Source organism: Ornithodoros turicata, chromosome 3 (assembly GCF_037126465.1).
Source record: "Ornithodoros turicata isolate Travis chromosome 3, ASM3712646v1, whole genome shotgun sequence".
NCBI classification, from domain to species: Eukaryota; Metazoa; Arthropoda; class Arachnida; order Ixodida; family Argasidae; genus Ornithodoros; species Ornithodoros turicata.
The window spans coordinates 46658767-46675104 of record NC_088203.1 but is presented as its reverse complement, the minus strand read 5'-3'; the positions used below and the strand labels follow the sequence as shown (position 1 = coordinate 46675104).

Below are 16338 nucleotides of genomic sequence, written 5' to 3'. Positions count from 1 at the left end.
AACACGTTCCAGTCCATAAGCTCTAAGAGAACATAGGCTATCACCTTGCTTATAATCGATTTATATATTGATATAGATATATATCGATTCAGCTGCGTTCGTATCAAGGGTCAATTTCTATGTTCCACATTGCAACACTAGAACCCACAAAACATTTTATGTATGTGGTAACAGTTACGAGAAATCGCCTTCTTTGAGGCTTCAGATTGTATATAACTCCCATTCCGGGGTTTTTAATCTGTTCAGTGGTGACCTATTTGGCGTCGTACGCCAACTTCGATGCCTCCTTCATGATGGGTCCAAAGCTAGGCCAGTTGTTGCCTCGCCATCTACATGGTTTTGTCTTTGTCGTAGTATTTGTTTTTGTTTTATCTCATGTAATTATGGTGTTCTAATTAATTTCTTTGTATTGACTGTTTGTATGGTGCACCATTAGGGAGGCCCTCTGGCCATTCATGGGCACCAGAAAAATAGAAATAAATAAATACATAAATAAAACATCTCGCGTTCATGACTTTATCAGTATAAGAAGGCCTTACGTCGGGTAATGCCAATAGCATCAACAGAGGCTTCTCTTCAGAGGCATCCCTATTGTTGACAAAAATTTTAGACCTTTTCTGTGTCTGTGCATATCCATCTTTGCAACACTTTCTCAATTTCTTATTATAAATTTCCCATGTTTTCCCTCATATCCGTCCAATTGCAGCCGTTGGTGCGGGCTCAGGCCTTTTGCAGACCGCTACTATTTCACTGTAGCTCACATCTTTGCAAGTTGTTGGTGTTTCACTCAGGAGGTGATCTACATCCTCTGCGAAGATAAGATATGGTCATGGCTAAGTGTCTTCCCTATGCTCTTTATATCGAAACATGACCCCTCATGGCTGTCATGGCTGTTGAAAGCGTGCCAGGTCAAACCTAGACACATTATCTCGAAGCCTGTATACATTGTTTCCTGAATGACAGCTGATTTACTGACTCTACGTAAGCTCATACTTCTCCACATGCTAAGTAGAAGCCCTGCATTTCCCTCAGAATTGGAACTACACCTGTAAAGGTGGTTACGCTAAAGTACGCTGCATCCACTGGTTTAGCTCAGCACGTGCACGGAACTTGACCGCAGATTCAAGCTTTTTCTTAACCCATCGGTATCTTAGCCCTCTGTTACAAGATCCTCTTGTGGACTACATGGCCACTAAGCATTCCTGAGCATGGCATTTGCATATTGCAATTGTACAAGCTTGTTCTTTTTACCTTTTACTACATGTACTGCTTGCGACATACTTGTTTGATATCTCCAGCCCCCGTAAAAGCGGGTTACCTAACCAAGTTGCTGTGCTACCGTCGCCTTCGCCTCACTTCCGTTCCCCTGGTGGCGGCGGTGCAGCGCAGCGCTACCAGACGGGAGAGATGGCGATCCGATAACCGCGCGTCGTCTGCTAGCTCCAAATGCGTCGACGGGGCAGCGCTTTCCTCGGAATACGGAGTAGAATGGGAATTGTAACCTGTTTCCTTTTGTTCCTGTTTACTGTTTTTGAAACATAAGTACACCAGGATTAGGCCACATTTGAGCAGATCCTGCGGTCGTCAGGACTTTTTGTGAAAGGTGTCACAGCAATGCAAGGGACCACGGCTGCTCCGTGAAGCTGGCACAAGCGACGGATTACCTCATTTTATTTACTGGTGTTATGTGAAGCAACAGCCTCGCTTGCTGGCCAGGATTTAAAAAAGAAATAATACATTTATACAAAATGAGGCAAAGAAACGCTGTGGAACACGGGACCTCAGTAACGCGTTCGTGCTCCTCCACTCTCATTCACTGCGTTCATTCGCCTGGGCAGGGAAGCGTAGATGTCGGAAGAACACCTTAGGAACAATCGAGAAAGTGCTGATAATCTTATCAACACACTCTCGATTGTTCTGACCATTCATTGGTCCACGCATCCACACTCCGCATTCCCAGGAAAGCGCTGCCCCGTCAACGCACTTGGAGCTAGCAGACGACGCGCGGTTATCGGGTCGCCATCTCTCCTGTCTGGTGGCGCTGCGCTGCACCGCCGCCACCAGGGGAACGGAAGTGAGGCGAAGGCGACGGTAGCACAGCAACTTGGTTAGGTAACCCGCTTTTACGGGGGCTGGAGATATCAAACAAGTATGTCGCAAGCAGTACCTTTTATGTCATTGTTGCAGATAGAATTATTGTAACAGAAAATTCAACTACGTAAAGCCTGTGTGCCTTGTTTTGTATTATTTTTTCGTGCCCTTAATACTTTCTAACAAGAATTTGGATTTCCTCCTCACTACCTTCTTTGTTCCCCTTCTCTAATGTACATCAGTATAAATATCTGTACCAAGTGTGTCTGTATCATGCCTAATGAAGGACAGCCTCTATTCGAAAGCTTGTGTTTCAGTAAGACTATTTGGATGTTTCGGTCTCTCATGACCGTGAGTTCTGATAATCCTACTTGTGTTGTGAAATGGAGTCTGCGACCTTTCTGGTAGGTGTTGTAAGTGAGGTCTGTTGAGGTAACTTTAATATTAATCTGCTCGAGTAATCACAGAACCTGGTCAACAGCAAATACTACAAGGTGTCATTTGAATCTGTGAAAACATAAGGCGCTATGAATTCACACCTTGGCTGCACTGGTCCGACTGAAAAGGATTGTGCAGGACAGCAGGGTGTTCCCTGCAGCCACCTTGTTCACTTCTGGCCGATGTTTCCAAGATAAATTGTGTTCACTTGGGCACTCGGCTTTTGTGGTGAGAAGCGTGACGCGAACATCTGCGGCCACTTTATGTGATGCACCAGAAGTTCTGAATATGATGCACATTTGATGTACTTCTTCTGGTCTGGTGAAGCAGAGGGCACAACACTGCAAAGTAGGAGAGCTTTTGGTATCTGAAAACCTGTATCAGCAGGCCATTCAAAACTGTTGTCTTCAGATTTCCAGAATGACTCAACAGCTGGTTCCACCAGTGGTGCAGATATTGTCATATCATGCACCTGCAAGGCATGCTGAAGTTAATATGTGATATTTATGTATATATATATATATATATATATGTTATGTTATATTATTAATATGTTAAACAAAACAAGAGCTTGACCCACCTGCGAGCATGAGTGTGTATGGACAATAGGTGTTGAATTCATCACTGGATAAAGGTTGAGAGGTGTTGACGGTAAATCATGCGTTGACACGCTTTTACTTCTGGGTTTCACATTCTTGTCAGTCACGATGGAAGCCTGTGTCGCTGATATGAATGAAGAATGCGGTCAGTATCTATAGCGCATAATTTATTTGACACTTATATTCACATGCGAGAGCTCAGGGCTCCCCAGGGGAAGGGGGATATTGCGTTTGGTACATTACGCAGCGTAGGCATCACAAAATCGATTTTGAATTTCAAGTGAACCGCATATATGTATTATTCCTGTGTATCGGTAAATACATACCTCGTCTGCACTGGTGTTCGCATCGTCAGACGTCACATGTTGAAACCCGGGCTGCCGTCCGTGTGAGAAGTTTTCGACCGTCCGCTGCTACCATTTCGTACGACTCGTCAGAGAAATGGGTTGAGCAAATACGGCGTGGCTCACGAATGTCTTGACCAAGCGCTTGCAACAACTTTCGTTTCCGTGCATTTTCCATTGGATTCTTGTGGTACACAACGTCCCTTGTCGAAAGAGCACACTTGGTGTATCCCCGAACATTGCAGTAGATACCTGGCATCGCTGTCAGGTGAAGCTTTGTTCAATTTCGGCAGGCAACTTTTCTGCGTACACAAACCTCGCAAGGCTTCAATAAACGCCGTCGCCGTGCAATATGGTTGGGAGGAGAGCAGACAGAGGGCGCTGACCGCGCTGACAGTATTTTGGTGCACTGTTTCTTCGATATTTTGAAGAATTGTCTCAGTAATTCTTGTGATTCTAAAAGTAGTGTTTATTGGAGATTAGTAGCCGGTCGCAAGTTCATTGTGTATTACTTAGGTATCACGTGACAGGAGTATTCCCATCATGACTCTTTTAGCTCAGCTTAGTACAGGGCGCACCGTACCGTCCGATTAAATTTTTCTAATTTATGTTGTGTAATAATTAACCCCCTTTGAGTGCTTAGGCTCTATGTGAGGCATCACACAGGCAAACACTATCAGGTCGCAGACAGAAACAGGGGGAGGGGTCAAATTTCACTTTACAGTTCCTTTAAGTAGCCCCTGCGATTACTTGTTCTTTCTTTCTTTCTCTTTTTTTTTACGTCACCGAATTACGGAACGATTAATGGGCGGATGTTGAGTTCGCCTTCTACCCTAGTACCAACTATTTCTTGATTGTGACCGGTTGCCTTGCAGTTCATCCAGAGTGTGGGAACGTGCGTGTTTGTGTAGTGTGTGCTTTTGTTGGTGTGCTACTTATGGTAATTAGCCCTATCCTTTGGCCGCCCTGGCAGCAGCGAGAAATAGCTAATGAACATAACACATACTGAACGATTACTTTTCCCTTCTGTTTTCTTCTGAAATCCCGAAATGCTCCCATATAAGAGGGGGGGGGGGGGGGACTGTCGAAAATGGTTCTTCTCTACCCGTCTGGGGCCTGCTGTGAGTGATATGTCTGGCTCCTTTATGAAACTATCCAAGGCGCTGCATAGTTTTAACTATAGTATACTTCCTCAAACAGGATACACAACATTAATGAAGCGGTTGAAGCAAAAGCGGCATGTCGCGAGCCGCACATATTTCGAACAGTAATTGTTCTCCTACAATCTACAGAGTATAGATTGTGGTGCGTAGAAAAGCAGACATTGTAGCAAATAGCGACAGCTGGCGACCTGAGGCTTGTACTTCAGTCTACTTTCGCCGGACCTGTGGATTGTCCACTTTTCGACTTCGACATTTATGGTGTAGTTCCGTATCGGGATCACTCGTTTTTAAAAATTAGTGGAAGCGTTTGGAAGGTAAATATTGCATCAGACTGAAAGACGGTCATATATTGCATCTAAAATTTAAGAATAATAAAATTCTGTGGACTATAACTTTTGATATGCATTTGAACAAACCTATCTGATGCACTTCTAGCGCAGGAGAAACACGGAAATGCTAAGCCTAACGGATTCGAAACTTGCCATCTTGCAAACGGTAGGGTGGTTGAATTGGGCTACATCACCTTACTTTAGTAAGGTTAGTGCAGGTGGGGTTTCACAGATTCGGGAGAGGGGCTGGGGGGCACCGCCCCCTTCTCCCAAGCACCACTAGGTGATGCCGGCATGATCAGGTCGTCTTCAGTAAAGATAGCACCTTCAAGAAACGGGCGATAAAATTTAATTTTTATGCGCTTTACGCAATATACGAGGGTCATTCCTGTTCAGTTTCGTTCCTGATTAGTTCCTCTTTTACATCAAAGCGTTTGATTTCTGTTTTTATTGTTTTTTTTTTTTTTGTTTTTTTAAAGACGGTGGGCTGGCTACGGAACTACGACATTTGTAGAGCGCGTGATGCAGCCATGATGCTGCCTAAAGAAGACGATTATTTCACCACCGGCAGGACAGCGGTGTTCTGTCTGAAGTTCGTCTAGGAATAATTGTTGCTTCCGGTGCTTATACAGGATATAACTTGCTCGCATCTGTGGCCCCGTGACTCCTCCGTTTTTGAGTATAGTAAGCAACTTGGTAGAGAAGTATAATGGCTGTGTCGGGCACTTTTTGTTGCATACCATATCCTTCCTTTTGCAGGTGATGGCTATGGGGTCTGCGGTGCCACTGGCGAAACCATAATGACGGAGGAGCGTCAGCTTATTTTCCACGTTCCTCAGGATGAGCTCGTCATACCATCTTGTTCAGCAGTGGTGCCTGAAAGGGCCTTGATCCCTAAATGCTCACAGCACGGGCGAGGACGTCGGGTGGAGGATGAAGTGGCTATTGTCAACGAACCACATGAGGAAGCAGCGACGCCGCAGCATAGCTTCGGAGGCGCTTCCAATGAGGTACGCGCCATAACCTTCCTGTTAATCACAGTCACGTGTGTTCTTCTTTTTGGATCCATGATAATGACGGATATCAACAACCGTACTACTGAGAGGGATGATTCATACAATGAGACAGAGATCGGTCCCGATGTAAAACCGACGGAAATGCTGCCGCCGAAGAGAACCAGGCATGGCGGTCGAAGCCAAGGGGGCAAGCGCCGTCCTACTCGCAAAGGGAAGCACACCTTGCACGAGCTACTCCGGGGTTCAAAATGTTCCACTAAGGCGTGCCTAAAACAAGGCATCAAGGTGATCGAAGAAACTGAGCCTGCCGTGAAACCTTGCGACGACTTCTACCAGCACGTGTGCTCCAGGTACGAAACGATTTCTCCAGTTCGTCAGTTCTTTAATGGTTAAGAATGGTCAAAAAGAGTGTACTGGTTAAACAGAGCGGTTAAGAATGAAAGAATAGCATGTAGAGGTTGTTCGTGTGTCCACGTAAATCAAAGCGATAATTACGTCCGTCGGGTCTCTCTAGGCTTCATAGCTGAAGGGGTTAATTGTTGGTTAGTAAATTACCGAAAAACCTATCAGTGTCTCATCGCTCTACCAATATACTTTTTGTGTGTGTTGTGGACAGATAAAGGAAAGTGTGCGTGAAGCATGTAGAGTGACCTCAATCATGACGGTCAAGTACAATGCTGCCATGGTTAATATCGCGCGCTTGAAAATCTGCATTGTGTAGCGGCGCATCAAGCTGTTTCATGCGGGATGTTTATTTGTCCCTTCTTGGCGCAGTATAAACGTCGTTCTTGCGTCATTGAACACCAAGTCAATACATCAATCAATGTCAAAGTTCCGAGCGCAGAAATTTTGTCGGTCATTTGGTACAACTAATACCCCTGTTACACGGGCAGCCTTCGAAGACCGTTGAAGCCAACTGCATTGAAAAACGCGTGTATAGCGCCAGCAAGCGTGTAATGTGTCAACCTCTAAAAGGGCATTGAATCCTATGCTGCTTGACAGGTTCACACATTACACGCTTGCTGGCGCTGCGTGCGTTTTCAATGCAGTTGGCTTCAGCGCTCGTCGAAGGCTGCCCGTGTAACAGGAGTATAACCCAGTAAACCACCGATGTCCCAAGGACGTCTACATGATGTTACCCTCAGGACGATGAAGACATCCTGAGGACATCCTGAAACATAATTTTGACATACTTCGGACGTACTCAGAACTGCCAAAATAACATCCGCGCACGTCCCAAGGAAGTCCATAGTACGTCAATGACGACCTTTTATGGACCTCTAGTGGACCTTTTTCCTGTGCCTTAGCCAGGCTTACTGGCGTTCTCTGAACATTACATCAACACCGCACAGCAGTGCGTATCAGTGGCACAAACAAGCAACATTAGATCAAACACTTTATTTCGTATGAAACTGAGCGTCATAGCATCACCAGGTATTATATCACAGCGTAACATGACCAGCATTTTTTTCGCATTATTATTGAGAACTTACATGTCTTTGAAAACATGATGTCCATGAACACACACAGCATCGGTCCACAAGGGGAAAAACTTAAAGGTATATGCACGCAAATGTCCGAAGTGCGACGCTGAAACATATGTTGAAGCACTGGCATAACCGACGACCATGCTGCACTGTGTTTCGTACAACTGGAGATTTGCGATGTGTCCAGCTTGCCTTTCGTGCGCAAAAATTAACGCTATCCAACTTCGGCTATATTCACTTTTCGCCACGGACTCCCTTCCCTGCCGCGTCATGTGAGCTTAACCTGCAAGAAATGTAATTTCAAAAACACTGCTACTACAGCAAAATGTCACTGTGAAGTACGCATCGACGTATACGCATACCTTTAGACACAGCGCCTATGGTTGCAGTCTACAGTAGCCTCGCATTCTCCCTATCAACAGCCCTATTGCCTGCGAAGACGGGAAACGCATGGATAACCACGTAGTAGGACCGTGAATGCCTCGCACATTCACTACGTACCTTCAAAACGGGTAAAATCTTGAAAATGACGCGGGCGACGCCACTTGGAGATCCATAATTCACATTCATCCGCTACGACGTTTCCACACATCTGTAAAAGAGTCAACAAGGTGCGACACATTGTACTTCCCTGCAAATTCTTTATTAAAATCATACACAAAATCACATACAGTGGCACAGCCGTAAAGGCTTGTGCTGCCGTGGAGCACATGACGAAGTTGCACGGGTGAAGCGTATGCCCAATCTGTTTCGCAGTAAACACAAGTCACTGAAGAGCTCTGAAACGCACTTTAGCGTAACTTACCTGTTGTCTTTCAACATTTCTGTGACCTTCCCACGTCGTGAGTGTGCTGTCCCAACCGCGTTGTTCACCGCAATGAATACGTCGAAAGTATCTGAAATTCATAGATTAGACATTAGTAACGGGGCCACTGACGATGTTGCATCTTCACCTTGAAAAGTGCTGGTAGGGTCACGAGTACACTTAGCTGAAAGATAAAGCATAGGGTAATAGGAATCAAATGGGTAATAATCACACTGCTAGCATAAAGCAATAGAACCCACACGCTAGGAATGATACCAAACAAGAGTTGCACGAATCGTACAAACATAGAACTAACCTTTAATCTAAGAAATCGCAAGGCTTCTGGACCTATCTTCCAGGGTGCACACATAAAAGCACCCCCAGGCAACACTAGTAGGGCATAAAAACACATTCACAGCAGTCCAGGGCACCAGAGCAACGACGGAACGCGAGACAACGGGAGCCAGAAAAAAGCGTGCGAACGCAACGAAGCTTGCAAGCGAAATGGACGCCGCCCGCAGCGAGGAAACGGCAGGAAGGCCACCTGCCCGCCAGGCCATGCGCCATGCCCCAGCGCCCAGGCGCTCCTCGGAATGTAGCAAGGGAACGGAAAGTCGCGCGAAAACGGGACCAACGCTATCGGAAAGAGGACGTTTTCCTCTTCAAAAACACATCTCAATCACCTTCCTACGCCAGCAAGAACCCGATATCGAAAAAAAGGCCCCAGGCCCATGTATCAGAGAACCGCCGTTGCCACGGTGTTCTAACTCGAGGGATAGAAAGATGCGGCAAGTTTCTACGCGTTTCCCATGTCGAGTGCGTGTGCGCATTAAAAGGAAGTCGGATCCGCCGTGGGCTTCAAGCTTGAAGACAGGGACAAAAATCGGTGAACGGTGGTCGGTGTCAGGAATTTCGAGAATGACGTCTTAACCACTGGAAATCGACGGCTGGTCTCAATTGGAAAGTTGTAGAGCAGGGAACAGAGCACGCGCACACAAAATTTCGACTAAATCGGACATCGGGTAATCGACTTACGACATCGAAAAGTGGGAAGCGTTTCAGGGTGGCTCTAGCCAGCCTCGCAGCTCGTCATGCTCTTAAGCCGATATCGGGAGAACGGAACATCGCGCGCCTGCGGGACGAACGCTGTTGGAAAGAGCACATTGAGACCTTCATAACGAAGGCAAACATGACCATGTGGCAGCAACGGGAAGGCTTTTTTTTGGGGGGGGGGGCAGGGAAGCCGCTGGTCCCATGTATTGGGAGGAGTGTGAACGCGGAATCCTCTAACTCGAGAACTGCTAAATTTAGAGAGACGCGGTGAATTTTATCACGTGCTCCGCGTCGAGAACAGTGGGTTCTCCAAGTATGAACCGTGTCCGAGGCGAACTTCTTTCCAACAAGGGCACTGAAGTTCGGAAAAACGAATTTTACTAACGCGTCTCCGCCTACGAGTTCGAAACCACTACAGATCAGTTCCTGTGTGATTTGCGCGATCACACAGCTAATCCAGGCCCGTTCGGACCTGAATTTTGGTCTCGATCCAACAATCCGGGCGGGATTTACAAGACTTTGAAGGTGTCAGAAGCACCGACGGTTGCCTAGAATTTTCAAATATCTGGACAACCGCCAGGATTTCTCACAAGCCGCAAGGTGCACGCGTAGGGGGATGGAAGGGAAATTCGTCACAAGAAACAGCATCCCGATATCGCCGCTGCAGGCCAAGATATTAGATACGGGAACCCATCGCGAAACACCGCGATGTCACTCTGATGGGGTTAAACCATCACTGGATGGCTAAAAGACGCCGCGGTATCAACCGCCACCTCAAGTGGCATGTGCAGTGCTCAGTTGGAATCTCTATGCATATCTGATCTATTCTGACCGATGATGTCACTACGGTGCCGTAGGAGACCTGGGCACATTCTTCTCATTTGTCCATGCTACCAACCTTCCCGAACCGCGCTCTCTCAGATCCTTAGTCAGTTGGAATTTCACCCTTTCTATCTCTATGAAAATTGCTTGGCCCCTGGTGAAATCCAGCCCATCAACACTCTGTGATGAGAGCTTTTTTGGTCTTTTTAGACACGTCAGGACTTCGATCCTCATGGTGAAGGGGCACATTTCATCGCATTTTATACCAGTGGGCTCGGGTATCCACTCTAGCGACGAAACTCCTCATTATTAACCTTAGAAATAAAGTTGTTGTTTTATTGATACTCTAGCCCAATTCCTTCAATTGGTTTCGCATTCTTTGAACTGGTGCAGTGTGTACAAAACATGTTGGATTACATTAAATCAAGTGGAAATCAGCGTTTAGCATTTATATCCATTAAGCCAATTCATTGAATTGCTTCTTTATTCCGTGGGTCGGTCTTCGCCACACAACATAGTGGAACATGATGTCGCGAAGGTATAGCTTCTCTCCAAAAACCCTGATTCTGTCAGTGAGGAACTTGTACCTGACGGCTACATAATGAAGGAATTGACTGTCTGATTTTTCTTTGGATCTCGTTGGAATTGTGGCGACAATTCAATGATGTTATGTCTTCTCGTTCCGGCAGGGAAGCACATCTGGATGTGTAGTTGTGTGTGTTCCGTTCTACATGGAGATATTGCAAGAGATATCGAGGTCTTCTCGGCCTTCCCAACTACCTTTATTAGCACTGCAGTAAAAGAAAACAGAAGCTAGATACTGTGGTACATCTGCTAAGCTCGGACCATGTCGGGAGTTTCTTTGTAAATTCAGATGAATAATTTTTGTGTGTTGCCACTTCGGTAACACGGATAAAAATTAGTGTCACTGTTTTAGTTTCTTGCTGCACGTTGTTGAACGTTATCATAAGGATACAAAAATATGAGCATCGAAAGTATGTTTGTATTCTACTTCTAAATCAACATCCGATCGGGACGCCATTTCGAAGTCCCAGCGATATCATTAAAATACATCCTGGCTAGACAACGCTAGGACGTTTGGAATGACGTCTTATTTACATCATTGGGACATTTTTCGCGGATCAGGACTTCGGGATCTTTTCAGGACCTCCATGGAACATCGGTGGTTTACTGGGAACTGTCGTGTCCGAGTCGTAGTGCTTTCCATGAAACTGTGACGATCTCCCATTCCTTTGTTCCCTTGCGTAAGTTTAGAGACAGAAGTACAAGTTTTTTTTTTTTAATTTATTCTTTCCATTCATTAGGCATTCGTTAGTAGAGTGTAAGGTCTCCCTGCACGCGCTGGTAGTCGAATTGGCCTCCGCCTCTAATCTTCTTCGTCGCTCCCGTAGTTCTCTCGATCGCCCGGTATTGGTCTTTGCGGAGCTTTTTGGGTTCCTCTTGAGCCGCCCTTTCTTCTGATTGCCGTTTCCCGCGATTGTGATCATATATTTTAGTTTCATATACGCTGACATTCTGGAAAATTTTGATGTTTCAAATTTACAAATTTGTGAAATGTTCGTTATTCTTGTTGAAATCAATATCACTTAAGGTCCACGTAGAACTTCACAAGCGCTTTCCAACACCGCCTACAGCGTCCTAGCTTCACGCGTCCGCGCGATAGACCGCGCTGCAGATAGCCCGCAAGCTAAGCGTAGCCGTATATTTGTTTCTCTCGCGCGCGCCCGGCACACTAAGAGATTACGTCAGCCGCAATGACATTGTTAGCTAGCTGACATCTTACACGTGTAACCTATCTGGATTTAGCCGGTTGGTTGCATACACTGGTTGGTTGGTTGCTGGTAATAAATCGGTTTATTACTCACCGAGTTATCGCATCATGAAATTGTGCATAATTTTGTTGCATCGCAAATTTTATTTTGCCTTCTAAACCGAACTTGTATCATGTAAATCATTTAGACATGGATGTCGAGTGCATAACGCCGAATCAGGGGGCTTAATCGCTTCATCGTCGTTACGGTCGTTACAAGCTAACGAGTGGCGGGAAATTCGAAAAGGCGGGCGGGAAATTTAAAAAGGTGGGCACGTGATAAAACACGTGCACGGCGTTCTTCGCGCGATACGTGAAGGCCGTGGTACACGTCACGCGCAATGCGTCACGTGCCCACCGTTTTTAGTTTCCCGCCACTCGTTAGCTTGTAACCACCGTAACGACGATGAAGCGATTCAGCCCCCAGGCATGGTGGTACAGTCGACCTCTCCATCGACCTCTCTGTCGACCAAGCTTGACGCACTGTATCTTCATAACAATTTGATGTATTTAGCTGATTTTTTTTTCTCATATTGGCAGGGGTGGGTAGCGTTGCATCCTAAGATTCGAAGATTCTAAGGGTTGCCTTTGAGGAGATAAAAACCGCAAATTTGCCTAATTTGTAAAATATGGTGCGTTTTGAGAACCTCCATAGTCGTCTCCCAATTTTGGTACCCGAAAGTAATCTGCATCATTGTGTTCGCCTCGAAATACCCTTTCGTCTCATAGCAAGTACATCGTATTGTGATTTCGGGCAGCGCCCCCGACAGTCTCTTTGTGAGGGGTGCCTACCGAAAGTGCGTAAATTTGACCGCGCGCATCCCGTATATTCCCACTGGGCATGGGCACATCGTTCATTTACTCACGAAAGTTCTTCATTACGCCTCAAAGCAGCACATAGAAAAATTGCTTCAGAGGTCGAAGTTAAGTTCGTAACGCAGCGTCGGTCGCAATGTAACTACGACCATCTCTGAAGCAAACTTTCTTTTGATGTGCTGTTTTAAGTCGTCATGAATAACGTTTGTGAGTAAAATGAACGATGTCAAGAGTGGGAATATACGGGATGCGCACGGTCGAATTTACCGATTTTCGGTAGACACCAGTCACGAAAAGACTGTTTGTGCGCTGCCCCAAATCACAATACGACGTAATTGCCATGAGACGAAAGAGCATTTCCGCACGAAAACAATGATGTAGATTACTATCGGGTATCACAATTGGGAGACGACTAGTGAGGTTCTCAAAACGTACCATATTTTAGAAATGAGGAAACGTTGCGATTTTTTTCTCTCCTTAAAGGCGACTCTTAGAATCTTCAGAACGTAGGATGCAACGCTACCCACCCCTGCCAGTATGTGAAAGAAAAAAAATCAGCTGAATATACGAAATGATTATTAAGATACATGGCGTCAAACTCCGTAGGAAGCGCAATGGTCGAAATGCCCGCATCTCAATGATAAGTCATTATTGTTTTAAACTACTTTCAGCGCGAATATATTTCCTAGGGACGAGGCTTTAATATATGTTGAAAAAAAAAAAGGAGTGGTGGACCGGACCACCCTGCCTCATTCGGCATGAAATCACCCAATTCTTCATTTTCTGTTGATGACTGGGGAAGTGCGATCGCAAGAGGCGATACTATACCGCACGTCGACTGCATGTTCACGAGTTTGCGGTGCAGATTTGCTAATTGGAACATATATTTGTCTAAGATACACCGGTTTGTACATCAAAGACGCGATTGTATTCCGTGGCTTCTCAGCTCAGTCTTAAAGTGTACTAAAACTCATTATGTGAAGAGCATTAATTTCAGTAGCATTGTAGTAGCTAGCTACCGGCCTAAACATTCAACTTCACCTTCAGGTGGCAGCAACAGCAACCTGCAGGACAACGTGAAGATCGGATATCTGCAGACTACGTTCTTCTAGACCTTTTCAGCAAGTTATTCGTGAGCGTGCTCAAGTCTGACAATGCCACATTCCAGCAACAACGTTTTTTCTACGACGAATGCCTGCGACCGCAGCCCAATTTGTTCCGAAACGTCAAGGAAACGTTGTTACGGCACCTCGATCTTAAAGGGTGGCCCTATACTGATGATTCAACCATCCCCGATGCTGACCTAAATGCCAAAGTGGCGTCCCTCTTTTCTGAGCTAGGTCTGGAGACATTCTTTTCGGTTAGAAGAGGACGCAGGGGATTGCAACTTGGTCAACCGAATAATCTGATCCTCCGTCACTTTACCGAATCTGAACCGCACCTGGCGAGTCGATGGCTGGACAAGGCGTACGACATGCTGCTCGAAACTCTTCCCAAGAAACGGTTACTCCCGAAAGGATCTGCCACAAACGTTACTGCCATGGAGCTGCAACTACGTAAGATACTGGAACCTGCACAATCAATTTTGGATGTAGGAAGACTTGACAACTGCACTGTAACACAAATGGCGGACCTTCCGCATGCTGGATACTTCGACTTGCACCAGTTTATTCAGGTGGCTACAGGTGGCAAGGCGGCAATCTCTGAGTCTTCCAGCGTGCAGCTCTCATCTACACGATACCTTGATAAGCTCGGAGCTTTTCCAGCCACAAAGCACGATATACTGAACTATGTGGCCTTTCGCGTTATGTTGGATCTCAGTCCACTTTTAAGCAACTCATCCGTGAGGGCCGAACTAGCATCAATCGCCTACTCACGATACCCAGAATTTGCAGAGAGGCTGACGCCTTCTGAGATGTGTATCCGCTTTCTAGAGCGATACGAACCAGTCCTGCCCACCTACGTAACGTACAAGCGTGGTCTAGAAATGCTCGGAGGTGATTCAGTCGTGAGGGAGATCCTAGACTCACTTAAGGCGTCGTTTTTTACGGAACTGCAAAATCTCAGTGGGTTCTCTTCGGCATTCAAGCGCCACGTCTCCGTGAGGTTGCGAGAAGTTCCGTGGGAAGCCTTGATGCCTCGTTGGCTAACCGAGAAGAACGCCAGGGATGCGTACGCAGATGGCATATACATCAACAACCCTCGTCATCCTGTGCCTCATTATTTCTACTTCTGGTTGCGAACTTCAGCGCTGAAAAGACGGCAGATGCTGTTCACACAGCCAACAGCCTGGTCTGGTGGTTTTCTTAGCACGAGTGCCACTCTGGCGCCACCCTATCGCCAGTTGGAGATACCCCTCCCAGTGTTCGATTTCTTAATGTCAAACGACTCTTCTGTGGCTCACCTGCAAATCCCTCGTGTAGGACCGAGGGTGTACCGAGAGCTGTTTCGCTTCATGTATCATGAAGCCATCAACTTCGACCTGGAGCGTCAAGTGCACGACGACGTTCGCTATCTGTCGAACCTCAGGCAGTGCTTGGAGAGGCAATACAGAGAATTGGACTTCAATCCGACTAGGGCTCCATTGAACTCCGTGAAGACGTCAGCCTCGGACATTTTGGATTTGCTAGCCCTGCAGGCGGCGTTTGCAGCGTACGTGCGCAAGCTGTCTGGAAATGATGGCGACTACCGCTTGGCCAGTGCTCCTAACCTTAGCGGTCAGCGCCTTTTCTTCATCTACTATGCCCGCAGCATGTGCGAGAAAGCCAATCCGAGGTTCCTCGTGAAGCTTATGACGAACGGTCCTACGAGTCCTGCTTGGTTCAGGGTAAATGGTCCATTAAGAAATATCCGGGAGTTTGCCCAAGCATTCTCCTGTGCGCAGGGCACCCCAATGAACCCCTCACATAAATGCATATGATAACCAAGAAATGTATGCTCGGCGACGTGCATCTGATTAATATTTTCTGAAACATCCAATAGCACAGAAAGATAACGCGAAACAATAAATGGATAACAAATGAAACTGGATAAATGAATAACTGCGCAAGAATAAATATATTTACGCAATGTATCTGAGTAAGTTCGTATGTATATGCCTTACTTTGTGTTGTGATTTCACGACTGGACAACGTGCAATGATCGGACAGACGTAGGCAACGGACTCAATTGCCCACAGACACGCTACATTTATTTAAGTAAAGCCCAGATATTCTCATGAAGCTCTCCCATGTAGATATACAGCACAAGGATAATGCTGTGGTCTCTACACCCTCAGAAGAACCTGATCAACCTGAGGTCATTCAGCATTGGCAACGAATTCTTATTGAAGTGTGAAAGTTATACTGTTACAGTGTGTAATTTGTGAAGCTGCTACAACACTGCGTTTTAACTCCTTCGAGGAATTGCTTTTTAAAGTCATATCTATTTTACTTTCAAACTGGTTGACGTTCTTGTACTTCCGATTTGAACCCTTCGACAACTTTCGATAACTTTCTTGCACTCCACGAGCGCCGCCCAGTTTCGAAACGGCCAGTGTCTGAGG

The 16338-nt window shown here is 46.1% G+C and overlaps 1 protein-coding gene and 2 long non-coding RNA genes across 3 annotated transcripts; 1 reads left to right on the top strand and 2 right to left on the bottom strand.

Annotated features, from left to right (window-relative positions):
- The first annotated feature begins 5438 nt into the window (after positions 1-5438).
- On the top strand, positions 5439-15861 carry LOC135387006 (membrane metallo-endopeptidase-like 1). The gene is made up of 3 exons (XM_064616446.1): positions 5439-5648; positions 5724-6330; positions 13842-15861. The coding sequence occupies exons 2-3, from the start codon at positions 5765-5767 to the stop codon at positions 15712-15714; spliced, it is 2439 nt and encodes an 812-aa protein (XP_064472516.1). The 5' UTR covers positions 5439-5648; positions 5724-5764; the 3' UTR covers positions 15715-15861.
- Positions 7849-8266, bottom strand: LOC135387005 (uncharacterized). The gene is made up of 3 exons (XR_010420778.1): positions 8139-8266; positions 7969-8059; positions 7849-7898 (listed from the first exon to the last, which is right to left on the bottom strand). It is a non-coding gene; the product is annotated as an uncharacterized LOC135387005 (long non-coding RNA).
- Positions 8282-8755, bottom strand: LOC135387004 (uncharacterized). Its single transcript, XR_010420777.1, has 3 exons — positions 8589-8755; positions 8421-8456; positions 8282-8363 (listed from the first exon to the last, which is right to left on the bottom strand). It is a non-coding gene; the product is annotated as an uncharacterized LOC135387004 (long non-coding RNA).
- Positions 15862-16338: the final 477 nt, after the last annotated feature.